The following is a 13,953-nucleotide window of genomic DNA, read 5'->3' on the forward strand; positions in this document are numbered from 1 at the left end:
TAAATGTAACCTAATTACAACAATATTTAAACAAATATTTTTTACTTTAAATTAAAACCTGGAGAACACCCTCAAGGACCTCTGTGGTGTCCAGGGGTCCGTTTCAGGAAGGAGGTTTAACAAACTCTGAGTCTAACCCTGATCTCTGAGTTGATTTACCCTGAGATGGGAAACTCTGAGTTTTCGGTTCCAGAACAGCTGATTTGAGTTGGTTCAATCAACTCAGAGTAGGTTCACTCAGAGTTAAGCGCTTGCACCACCACAATAAAAAGGCAGCATGAATGGTGCGATGATACTGCGATCACCATGGTAACAACCACAAACAAACTGGTTGGCGGAAATACTCATGCGCACATACAGCGAGTTTGAACATGTATTTCGTAAAAAAGCAACACAGCGGCTGCTGCAAAAGAGAGAGAATTTGCGTGGGAGAAAGTTGCAGCTAGAGTACATGCGTAAGTTCCAATATAGTGTATTAATATCATATTTAATCATAAGTATAATATTACTGGTGAAATGGTATTGAACCTATAATCTATTTAATTTAGGTGCAATCCTGCTTGCGAAAAAGTAGGGCTACAAATCCCATTCTGAGGCTGCAGCACCATTATTAACAGAATTATAATTCATAATCTTTTATTTCAAAGGGTTTACATCATTCACCTGCAATACTGTGGAACTCCTTTTTGATGGCTCTTACTGGTTTGTGTCCAGGGAACACTACAAAAACGTTTAAAACACGTTTCAGAGCGAGTCACATTCTTCTGACGGCGCTTTGCTACAGTGGCTTTACTAATATGCTCCGCATCACCAGTGTTGTAAAGAAAACTGCCATTTGCAAAAAAAAGCATAATGCGACACAAATAATCTGCTTTTTTTTATTCATGCAGATAACAAACTGCACTAAAATGCGCCTGATACAGACTGAATGAATGAATGATGAAATGAAAGAGCGCTGTGTCAGAGGGAGGAGTCTGAGAGAAACTCAAGGTTTATTGAAGAAAACCAGACTCAGTTACCATAGTAACTGACTCTGAGGTTAAGTTACCTCTCTTTCTGAAATGGGCTGGAGTTACCCCTCTCTCTCAAGTTTAAATAACCTCCCTTTCTGAAACAGAAAACCCAGAGTTTCCCCTCATCTCAGGGTTAACGAGTTTTTACTAAATCTGTTACCTACTGAAAGTGTTTTCATTATAATAAATATAACTTACTGTAGTGTAGATTAAGTTTTAGTTCAGTTCTAAATCAGTAAAATAAATTTCCACATATGGATCCCTGAAGCAAAACCTAGTGTCCATTAGGAGTGTTTGACATTAAAGAGGCCCTTTTTTTAAAGATACTGACTGATGGAGTTTGGTTAATGTTGTATTCTCTCGTTAATAATTGACTGTGTGGTGTTATGGACTAGAGCTATAAACCAGTCAGTGTGCTTGCAACATCAGGCTGACTGTCTGATCTTTCGGTTTAATATTTTATGTCAGCATAGACCTGGAGCTCATGCCATTTGTGCTCACAATACCTCAAGTCAGCGTGTTAAAGCTGCTTCTGCTGCTGCTCAACTATTCAACAGCGAAACAACAGTTTTCCATTTCGTTGCCCAGTGAATGCATAGTGTTCCTGAAATGAACAGGTAGTGGCACACTGAGCAAGGACACTTGACTGGCAGACTGGTTCACAGTTTTTGTGTTGTCATGCTTTTGCTCTACTAAAGTGTCCTTGAGCAAGTCTTGTTCTGGATGTTTGGACACATTTCCTGAGGATCAATAAAGCACATGCCAGTTTTGTAGGACATGAAAAGAGAGTTCATTTTCTATGAAGTGTCACATCATGTAAATTAGCAATGAACGGACGATAAATGACAAAAGGATGTTGTACAAATGTAATTCTGACAACAGAAGCTATGATACAGTATGTATTGTACATACTAAATTGGAGCCCCCTAATGGACGTTTATCCTTTACAGTTGAGTGGCCAATTGTGTGACACAACGGTCGATTGCTTTTAGAAGGATTGATTCTCTTTATCACATTTAAAATCACTTAACATTTATCAACTTTTAAATGAGCATTAAATTACTTTGAGAGTGGTTGGGGAATAGGTTGGGGTCTATCTGGGTCAGCACGAGTAAAGCTTGGCTTCATAATCTGGTCATTTCAGCTGCATTACAGGGAATGACAGATGACATCAGAGTCTCAAGTCCCATTTAGACAGGATTCATATTTCAGGAGGAATATGTCCCTCTCGCTCACATTGCCCTTCTCTTTATAAATCCATGGCCTTTCCCCTGTCCTGTGCACGATCACAAATGGAATAATGTTGTGTGGCTCGGTCCAAGTCACTTTGTTTGTTTCCCATTTACAGAGTCAGGGCTGCGTATGAACACTGTTTGTTTTTCTGTGAGTACACACAGAACGGACAGCGAGTGTGAGGAGATGTTCGCTGAATTTGATAAAAAGTGTATTGGATTAGTTACAAAGGGGTGGTATATAATTCATCAGGATGTTTGGCAGAAAAGCAAGTGGCTGTTGTTATATAATTATTTAGTTTACTTTAATATCATATTACTGATTAATGTGAGTTAAACTCTGGGGATTGTATTCATAGTCCAGTCCCTTCAGGATTTCTTTCTGTGTAATTATTGCTCCCCAAACTTACTTAGTAGTTCTCACTAAATTTCCTGAAATTGGTGTTGTTTTTGCGATAAATTGCTGAACTATTCAAGTAAGATGATAAAAATTATTATTATTTTTTAAGCTTTATTTATTCAGGTAAGTCAGTTGAGAACAATTTCTCATTTGCAATGACAACCTGTCAAATTCACACCTGGAAGCTGGCCAGTACAACCAAAGTCTTATCTGCTGGCCACTGAGCAGTTGGGGTTAGGACCTTGCTCAAGGGAACCTCAGTGGTGGTAATGAGGGAGGGACAAGCAGATTTTAGCCTGCCGGTCTGGAGATTGAACCGACACCCTTCCGGGCCCAAGCTCGCTTCCTTAACCCCCTAGGCCACCACTGGCCTTTTTAAGAAAAAATATGTTTCAATAAAAGTAAAACGAGTTTAGATATTTAGGAAAGACCTGTTTCTGGGCTGTTCTGTCTAGCATGTGCAGTTAACTAGGGATAATTCAGTCTGTAAGGTAACCTTAGTGCTTTCTACCTTGCTGTGTAGCACAGCTCCATGAATCAAATGATTAGTTTTAAACATAGATTAGATTAGATATGGGCTGCAGGACTTTTGCTTGTAAAAGTTGGTCTGATTTTAATCATTTTTGTGCAGAAAAACGCAGTGATTGTTAATCTTATAGCAAAAAAGTCAAGAGATTGGTTGAATTTCCATTGATTCTTGCAATAACACTTGCAATTCCTGAGGGACTAGCTAAAATAAGCTAAGCTAATGTGCTAAACTAAGATAAGATAAGCTAAAATAAGCTAAGATAAGACACAATAAGATATGATAAGATAAGCTAAGATAAGCTAAAATAAGCAAAGATAAGCTAAGCTAAGATACAATAAGATATGATAAGCTAAGATAAGCTAAGATAGAACCCTATTTATCCTAAGGGAAATTGTTGTGCAGCAGTTGCAGTACAAACGAGGAAAGCAAATATAAAGAGTGCAAATCCATCGATGTGTTTGTTTCTCTGAGACAATCCATTGACCGGCATGTGTTTTGTGGACGTGTCACTTAAGGAAGCATTGTAATAGAGCAAATACCAAATTGACTACAAACTTCGGCTCCATGTCGGCTCTGAATGGTGATTAAACGTGTTTGTGGGATCCTGCAGGGAAAACCAGATGGGGCTCTCCTGGAGGTACATTTAGTGAAAGTTGGCGTTTATCTCGTCATTTTTCCAGTTAACACATTTGAATGGCTTGTTAATGTAGGCAGCCATGGGCAATTAACTTGACGCTCCAGTCAGTTATGTTACCAAACAGTGCAAAAAGGCAATCTCTGTCTGTCATACTGTATTGTCTTTCTTATTTCACGCCCAACTAGTCATATTTTAGTTAGTGGTTTAAACAATTAAATCAGAATCATCCACTGCTGATTTCAACTTCAACTTCAACTTCAACTTTATTTGTGTCCCCGAAGGGCAATTAGGTGTGCAGTAAACATACAAGACACATAAATACATACAAGTTCTACAAACAGTCCAACTGGAACACAACCGTAACAGTACAAGGACCAATAAATTAGTAACCTACATAGGGTAGGAAAAGTACATATAACACTGATTTGATGGAGACTAGCATTAACACTCTGTAATTCCTGCAATTAAATGCTGTTTTCTTTGTGCATATTTTTTTGTAAACATTTGCAGCAATTTTTATGTAAATTAGGTTTTCTTAAATTAATTAGGTGTGGTGGGTCTACAGTATCTCTCTTGGTAAGCTGCTAAAATGCATTAGTATGGGTCAGATTTGAAAGCTTCCTCAGTGTCCTATGATGACCATAATGCTGGTAAGGAGGAATGTCCCACCCTAAATTCAAGGAAACTTAAGAGGGACCTATAATTTTGGCCTCAGTTCAGTAATGTCAACACCAGTTTTAAATTTACTTTAATTTATTTTGGGATTACAAATTACCATTGATTTCCTCTACATTTGTGTATTTTTGTATTATAAATAGACTTCTGCTGAGTGCTCCAGACACACCTGACTTGTTGCACAGCATACAGGAAAAGGCATTGTGCCTGGGTTCTTTTGCTCATCACACTAACCATTGTGGACAACTAACCCTCTCTCATGTCTTTGTTACATTCTCTCATCTCTTCAGTATTTGTAACATTCAAAGACATAATGAGAACTCGTAATATGGTTGCTGCTGTCTAAAGGTCCACCTTGTATGACAGCAGATTCCAGCTACTACATGTTCCTTGTCTGAAAGCTGCACAAGGAACCCAAACAAAGAAACAAGATGATATATGTGGCTGTGTCGTGTGCAGAGAGAGGGATTTCTAAACAGACAATGCCCATACAATCATGCTCCACACACTTGATTGATAGAGCTCACAGATGAGCTATTATTATGGTTATTATCAGCAGTTCCAGCTGTTTCAAACATGGAACAGATCAGATGTGATTAAACATACCTTCCCTTTGGTGTCTCCACTTCAGCAGAGGCTGTAAATAGAAAAAAATAAACATAGAATTAGTGACTAACTCACTAGCAGGCATTTCAACATTCAAGGAGCCTGGAAGTCTCAAACTTAATATGTTGCTTCTTCTCATTTTATAATTTGGTAAATTACATTTTGTAATAGATAACCACAGAAATTCGATTCAGCTGAATAGATTTTTTATAGTCACAAGGTTATTTAAATTGTCACATAAAAGGATTGCTAAAAGGGTTGATGATGAGTTTGCAAATTGGCCCCGGGGGTTAGATAAGGACCCAAGGAAGTTCTCTGGAGATGAAATCATGTAGATAACACATGTATACAGTGTTTATAACCGTGTCCCGGCAACCGCTCAAAAACAGTTCATACAGTCGTTGGTGATTGGATGGGAGCTGATGACCACTCAGCCAATAATGCACAGATGCAGAAGCCCTGGGATTCACAATATAATTAAATGACTGGTTATTAAAGTGCCTTTTGTGCAGCTCAGTAGCAAAGAGAGAAAATAAGAATGGTACAGTATGCTTTGACAAAAAAGATGCCAAAACCTTGTTATGTCAGGGGTTAGACCACTTGTGGCAGTAGATTGAGTGTCTCTCACGCTTTTCAAAATCCTGTTTCTGTAACCCCAGCTTTTGGGGTTTCAGGTTGATTATTAAGTATCTTGGAACATTTTTCTCTTACAGTCCAGGTGAGAGAAGATCTCAGTTGACAATGTTCATACATGCATACATGTTGCCCTAACTTATTAGTGAAGGTTGTTGTATGCAGCCTGGAAAGGAATACCTGCAGACACGGCTCAGCCTTTAAAAAAGTACTCTCAAGCTTGTTTTTCATTAATATTCTCATAAAGAGATGCTACAATTGAACATCAGTCAAAGATTAAACCATAAAGATTGTTGTTATCTCCTGTAGGGCTTTTGCATTGAATTACTTAATTTTACACAGTATTTTTTGTCTACACTCTGTGTTTTGTAACCAGTGAGGCAAAGGGGCTGTTTTGCAACTCATAACTTTAACCATTTCAGAGGAGAGTTTTAGTGCCTCATGACATACAGTTTCAAAGGCGTTTTCAATTCAAATTCAAAATCAGACATTTTGCATGAAAGTGGTCAAGCTTGAATACACATAATTTAAGCACAAACTATTCGCCCTGCAGAGCTTCAGTCCACAGAATATGTGTAGAGACCTTGAAACAGTTAAATGTGAATGAGTGATTCATAGACATTTCATTTCTAAATGACTTTCAAACAGACTAGGTGCTCCCTGAAGCATCATATAATTCATATTCTAAAAGGTTCAGGATTTTATTTTGGATCCCATATTCCCCAGGACAGTGTGAGCTCTGAGCGATCCTCTGGGGACCCGCAGCATCCATTTTCATCTCATTATTTGCCCTTTACAAGATCACAGCAGCCATCTATGAGCTGCTCCTGTGGGACACCACAACCGCCATACTCCTCTTTACAGCTGCCCAGAGAGACGTCTGTCCCTTCATCATCCCCTCCAGGCTTTTTACCTCCACTCCTGTCAACAACGGAGGTGTCAGTCTATCTACTCATTCCTGTCAATCTACCTATGTGTTTTAAAATCCACAACACAGAAAGAAAAAAATCAAGACACTAAATAACGATGAAAATAGTTATGATACAATGCCAACTGGCCCAAGATTGTGACTGAGTTTGCTCCTTGTATTTACTAGCAACACACTCATTACTCATCCATCATAATGATTATATAAAAAAGAGAACAGAACAGAGCAGCAGGTACTTTGCTTTGTATGTTCAGTGTGGACGCCGAAACTCTCTGCATATTCCTCTGTAACATCAGAAAGAAATTAAACATCATGTTTTGATAAGAATTAATTACAGCATATTGCTAGTGCACATGGTTTCATCTATCTCCTCCTGCAAGACTGGGATTTCTATAGGTTTACAGGGGGAAGTTGTAAAGACAGTAATGTTATATAATTCTTCTTTTAGCAAGCTTACAAAGCTCTGTTATTACAAAGCATGAAAAGTGTAAAGGTGACATTTACCAAAAAAAGGTTACAGTTGAAGATTGAGGTTCATCCTTTATTAGCATCACAGATAAAAGCTTTTCTGGTCACTTTGGGACAAAAATTCATGGATCCAAGTTTAACTAAAAAATTAATATTAAAACTTTAATATGGAATATAAGTTTGGATTAGTGGTTAAAGGGATAATCTTTTAATATAAGGCCAATGTTTTGGTACCAGTGGCAGCCTAGAAAGTCGGCAGCCTAGAAAGTCGTCAAGATAATCTTGTGAAAATAATTCTGCAACAATTTTGATAATCAATAAATCGCTAAAAGAAAGTTATATTTCCAGCAAAAAAGACAAACATTAGTTCCAACTTCTCAATTGTAAGGATGTACTGCTTTTTGTCTTATGTTTGTACAATTAGTATAGTAAATCAAAAATATTTGGGGTTTTGTCTGTTGGTTGGACAATAGAAGCAATTTAAAGATATCCCTGTGGGCTTCAGGAAATTGTTTAAACAATTAACTGAGAAAATAATCTGCGTGATTATTTGAAAAAAAACTTTGGCGCTACATTGAACCAAGCTGATTGCTCACACATAATACATGCCCATAGGGCCCAAGTATGTAGAGATGTATGTAAATTATGTGTTTGCTTTAGTTCTGTTTGGACAAGTAAGGTGAATGCCATTCAAATTTTTTTTAAACAGAATGAAGATTCTGTTGGTTTTTTTATCTGAACCTGTTGGGTTCCTTATCTGAATCGAGGGTCTAAAAGAGGGTGCTGTAAGCCTACAGAATTTGCATTGTTGAATGTGCAATCACTTTTGAACAAAACATTAATTTTAAATGACTTCTTTCTATCACGTGATCTAGACTTTTTATTTGTCACGGAAACTTGGCTGGCATTGGTGGGGGTTTAGCGTCAATCTTCAAAAATCAAAAGCAATTTTGTTATGCTTTCATAGCTTGTCCTACAGAGATAACCTCCACTTCTCTGTCTACAGATGAGCTAGTTACTCGGTTTAATACCACTGTCACAGATGTTCTTGATATTGTTGCCCCTTTTAAATTGAAGCAACCCAAAGTCAAAGCCCAGCCTTGACTAACAGTGAGACTCGTGCCCTTAGACAAAAGTGTAGAAAAGCCACCAGGTATCCTACCAATGCCTTGTCAAAGCATCTAAAGCAAAGCATTTTTCTGATATCATAGCTAAAAATGCACATAGCCCTAAAATTGTGTTTAGTGCAATAAATACTGCACTAAATCATGCTATTTCACTCCCTGATGCTACGTTTGAAATCAAAGAACAATTTTTGAGCTTTATTATCAACAAGGTTGACACTATCAGATCTTGTATTTCACCTACTGATCATGACCCTTCTAAATCAATCCTATGCCCTGCTTCTCCGAATTGTTTTGTGCCTGTGGCCCTGTCAGCATTGATGGATATTGTATCACACATGAAACCTACCTATTCATCTTCAGATATTGTCCACTCTCATCTTTTGAAAGAGGTATTTGATACTATTGGTCCCAGCCTCTTGTCTGTAATAAATCGCTCTCTTATGAATGGGACAGTCCCATCTAGCTTTTAACATGCTGTGGTTCAGCCTCTAATTAAAAAACCCAACCTTGACTCTACTGATTGTAACAGCTTCAGGCCTGTTTCAAAATTATCGTTTCTGTCAAAGATTTTGGAGAAAGTTGTTCTTGCTCAGCGCTCTTCATTTTTAAGTGAAAATAATGTCTTGGACAATTTTCAGTCTGGTTTCACAGTAAACCATAGCACAGAAACAGCACTTCTTAAAGTGATAAATGATTTGTTGTTGTTCGGTGATGGAGGAAATACTCTTGCTGGACCTTAGTGCTGAATTTGACACTGTTGATCATGCCATCTTGTTGGATCGCCTTCAGCATAGGTTAGGGATCCAGGCTGTTGCTCTACAGTGGTTCAATTCTTATGTAAAAAAAATGGAAACTTTTCTGTTGAAATTGGAATTACCTCCTCCTTTTCGGCAGCAATTACATGCAGTGTACCTCAAGGTTCGATTTTAGGGCCAATTTTATTCTCTTTGTACATGCTCCCATTGGGCTCCATTCTTCACAAACATAACATTTGGTTATCACTGTTATGCTGATGACACACAGCTGTACCTGCCTCTAAAACAGGTGATACCAACTCTTTAAAGTCCCTTTTTCACTGCCTGAAAGACATAAAGTGCTGGATGGCTAAAAACTGTCTCCAACTTAATGAGAGTAAGACGGAAGTCATGTTGTTTGGCCCCCCAAATTCAGTTGACGAACTTTCGAAAAACTATTGCTAAGCTAAAATCCTTCCTCTGTCGTAAGGACTTGGAGACTGTTATTCATGCTCTTATTTCGTCTCGTATTGACTACTGCAATTCCTTGTATTCCGGGATTTGCCAATCATCTTTATCACGCCTGCAGCTTGTCCAGAATGTGGCTGCTAGATTGTTGACTGGTACCAGAAGGAGGGATCATATCTCCCCGATATTGGCTTCTCTTCACTGGTTACCGGTGAAATGTAGAATCCATTTTTAGGTAATGTTATTTGTTTTTAAGGCATTACATCGATTGGTCCCTTTATATATTGCTGATCTCCTTACCCTACATCACTCCTCCAGGAACCTAAGATTGTCTAATATCCTTTTAGCTATTCCACAGTCTCGGATGAAAACAAAGGGTGATCGTGCCTTATGCCCCGAGACTCAGTAACAAACTTCCCATTCGTATTAGGTCCTCCTCTACTGCCAAGATCTTTAAAGGTCCCATGGCATGAAAATGTCACTTTATGAGGTTTTTTAACATTAACATGCGTTCCCCCAGCCTGCCTATGGTCCCCCAGTGGCTAGAAATAGAGATAGGTGTAAACCGAGCCCTGGGTATCCTGCTCTGCCTTTGAGAAAATGAAAGCTCAGATGGGCCGATCTGGAATCTTGCTCCTTATGAGGTCATAATGAGCAAGGTTACCTCCCCCTTCTCTGCTTTGCCCGCCCAGAGAATTTGTCCCACCCATGAGAGAGAGAGAGGCATCATGGCTTTCAAACGAGCAAAGTGGCAGTTGGTCAAGGCCCCCCCCCCCTCTCCTCCTCAATAGCTACAGACACATAAATGGCACATACTAAGGAAAGCTCATTGTGGGATTGGCTCTAGTGGCTGTAATTCTGCACCAAGGCTGAATGTCGGGAAAGAGACTTCAAATACCCTATTAGGGGACCACTAAGGGTTATATAAAAGCATCCAAAGAGCACCATGTCACGGGACCTTTAAAACACATTTTTATTCTTTGGCATATGATTTAGTTTAGGGACATTTGTATAGATGTGTGTTGTTTGTATGATGTTCATTGTGTCTATATTTGCATTGTCTTCCTTTGTTTTTATAACATAATATAACTGTACAGCACTTTGTTCAGCCTAGGTTGGTTTTAAATGAGCTCTATAAATAAATTGTCTTGACTTGACTTGACTTGACTACAGATTGTAAAGCCTCTTGAAGTAAATTTGTGATTGTGATATATAAATAAAAGTGACTTGTTCTCCATGAGAACTGCTGGATGGCGGATGAAGAGGAAACAACCCTAGAACGCTCCAGTTCATAGAGACAGATGGAGACGACTGGATAGCTCACTTGGTAAAGCATGCACCCATATATAGAGGTTTACTCCTCAACGCAGCGGCTGTGGGTTTGACTCCGACCTTGGGCCCTTTGCTGCATGTCATTCCCCCTCTCTCTCCCCTTTCATGTCTTCATCTGTCCTATGAAAATAAAGGCCTAAAATGCCCAAAAAAATTATCTTAAAAAAAGAAAAGAAAGGCAGAGCAGAATGTAATGAACCAAAGGCAAACAGTAGTTTGTACTGATGCCCAAAATCAGCTGTTTGTTCATGCACAGTAGTTTGTATAAATAAGATCAAAATCACAGGAAAGAGTCCATTATGTTAACTTAAGTTTGAACAGCTGGAGTAAGTTTGCTGTTTTGAAGAATGTTTTATCTCTTATCTTATACAAGGCCTTGTTTACCAAACCAACTACAAAACTTGGTACGAAAAGTTTTACATAGTGGTTCCCACCGAAAAAAAATAAGCCATATGAGTGAATGTGTCAGATAAATAGTATACAACGGCTATACTTTGTAAGTGACAGTATCGGTATCATCTAGTTTATATTTAGCTTCGTAAAAGAGGTTGCAGCAGAACAGGAAGCCACAGCATTTCACTGCTTAAATCTCCTTTAACAGAACATCCGTAAAAGGGTATTAGCTGTCGTATTTCAGGTCAACATCTGCCTGCTTACGCATCTTTTTTTAAAGGTGTGTGTGCGTGTGTGTGTGTGTGTGTATGTGTGTGTGTGTGTGTGTGTGTGTGTGTGTGTGCGTGCGTGTGCGTGTGGTAGTTGGAGAGGAAGCCTACCACATGCTTCCTGGCCTTTGAGCAAGAGAGATTGCATCACTGACAGCGCTGCCGGCATTACAACTGAAAATAGATGCTCTTATGTCATGTGTTATTAATACATTTCTGCAGACATTTAAATGATTTTAATGATGAATCTAATTTAGAAAACAAATGCAGCGTCCGATGGCTGCTCCACATTAACAGCACATACTGAGAAAAAAAACAGGGCTCTGGGTGTGGGTCAGATCAAATGTGCAATTCATCTGACAAACAGGAAAACAAACAACAGAGTATGACTAGTAATAAACCACTCTGAAAGCTTCTTATTGAGGGAAAGGTCCCAGTGGCGGTTAGCTGGGGGACTAGTTGTCAAGTTCAAGATGAGAGTATTTTACACTCTTTCCTCTTTCTAAAACGACTGGAGGCGCCTCACCTTAGAGAGGTCAGAGCCATAGAAACCGAGTTATTTCCCTTTGATGCTGCTTTGCATTAGAGAACAGCATCCTTCACTGATCTTTAAATAGCCAGCGCACCCGTCAGCCTGTTTAGTCCATGTACTCGTTGGTTACTAAGGAATGTTTTTTGCATTGTCGTTTCACAAATTAAATCTCTACTCAGGCCTTAGTCAGTGCTGTTGCCTGACCTGTTCCTTTAAATTAGAAAAGCTAGTGTTTATTTGCTTGCTATTATGTATTGGCAACATGCCTCTCATAGTTATTACATAGTCTCCTGATTGCAGTAATTTGAGCTGAACGATAGGACTTTGCTCAGAACTTGATTGTTAATGGGCACGCAGCAGTTACAATTCCTTTTATCGTGGTTACAAATACATACAGTCCCCGCACACAATAATTTTTTCAGAGGCATTCTTATGTCAGATTTGTCAACGTGTAATTGAGCTTCAGAAAAAAAAACATGCCTGATTGCATATTATCTTTTACAAAATGTATTAAAGCTGCACTTATCAATTTTATTATATCAACAATAGATCAAAATACTATGTGTAGTGTGAAGGGGGTTGCTCATAGTGAAGAACCCAGAAGTAATTATTACGGGACTCCTGTTTTGGTTTTATGGCCCACAACCACCGTTTTGATTGGAAGTCTCTCTGACTCTCTGATCTGCTGAGCAACAAACTGCAGACAGACGCAGTTGGTAACGAGTGAACACAGTGGAAATTTCCCTCAGGAGTTTGTAGAGAACAAAACATTAGTAGAGGATAGCAATATATGACAGGTAGCCTGAAAAACATGAATGCTAATGTGTTTACCTGCCTCCAAGTAACAATAAATAAATGAAATGATGCAGCTTCAAACGTATATAATTAACACCTTGGTTGTTTTAGAACAAAATTAAATATGTGCAGCAGAGCAGGAAGTAAAACACAAAACAAAAAAATAAACCCAACAATAATAATGTATATGATAACAAATCATCAGTTACTGTAAATTGTTATGGTTCTGGCAGCTATAGCAACAATAAATAATGAGTAACCACAGCTTTATTCACTCGTGCAGATGTTATCAGGGAATGATGCGTCTTGAGCTGTTGAATTGCACTTTGTAACTGGCTCCTCTTCATGTCTGATCTCTAAATAGAAAAGGCCGCACAAGTTATCACACCTGTAATGTCCTTTGCTGTTACAAAAAACAAACTTTCCTGTGAACATCTACAATCTCAATCTATCCGTTAAAAGAAAGAAAATCTGTCTGCTAGTGGCAGGTAATAATGTTTAGCATCATCCTATTTGACTCATTATTCCGCCTGTTTTAAAATTGTATCAGTGGAGTGAGCAGCTGCAGGGTATTTCCAAGGCTTCAACCTTAAATCTCCTTGGCATTGATTCAATTCAGTGAAATTCAGGTGATGGACTTGTTTAAAAATTCAAAACCTGCGGTAAAAAAAATACATATCCAATCTCTTTAGACCTTAATGAGAATGATTTATTCTAGTGGGAATTGCAGTTTCGACATTTTGCACTGAGTACATTGAATTTAAAATTAAGACTGACCCCGAGCTGATTCTTCAGTTTGCAGCTCTGAGACCGAGCCTTCTCAGGGTCAGATGAAGGTTTATCAGAGTGGTTAAGGTTTAGCTGTAATTTTTCACGTCTTTTTCTCTCCTGGTAGATCTGCACTCCAGACTTGGTGGTCTTCCTGGCCTGCACTAACCACCGTTTGAAGGAGAGGCTGCAGAAACGAGCCGAGCAGCAGGGACGACCAGACGACAACCCTAAGGCCATCGACCGCCGCCTGACCAACTTCAAACAAAACACCATTCCTCTGGTCAAATACTTCCAGGAGAGGGGCCTTATTGTTACAGTAAGTCGTGTGGAATGTCTGTGTGTGTTTGCATTAAAGAGAAAGACAGAGAGAAGTGATATTATACATGCACATGCATGTTTATTTTCCTAAAG

General features: G+C 38.8%; 1 protein-coding gene across 2 annotated transcripts in view; it reads left to right on the forward strand.

Annotated features, from left to right (window-relative positions):
* The window catches only part of ak5 (adenylate kinase 5), a 75,482-nt gene that overhangs the window by 13,447 nt on the left and 48,082 nt on the right, over nt 1–13,953 (forward strand). For both annotated transcript variants that reach the window (XM_039815029.1, XM_039815028.1), the window contains exon 6: nt 13,667–13,858. In XM_039815029.1, the coding sequence (XP_039670963.1) occupies nt 13,667–13,858 (192 nt within the window). The remainder of the gene's footprint in view (nt 1–13,666; nt 13,859–13,953) is intronic.

The sequence above is a fragment of the Perca fluviatilis genome, chromosome 11, assembly GCF_010015445.1.
Source record: "Perca fluviatilis chromosome 11, GENO_Pfluv_1.0, whole genome shotgun sequence".
NCBI lineage: Eukaryota > Metazoa > Chordata > Actinopteri > Perciformes > Percidae > Perca > Perca fluviatilis.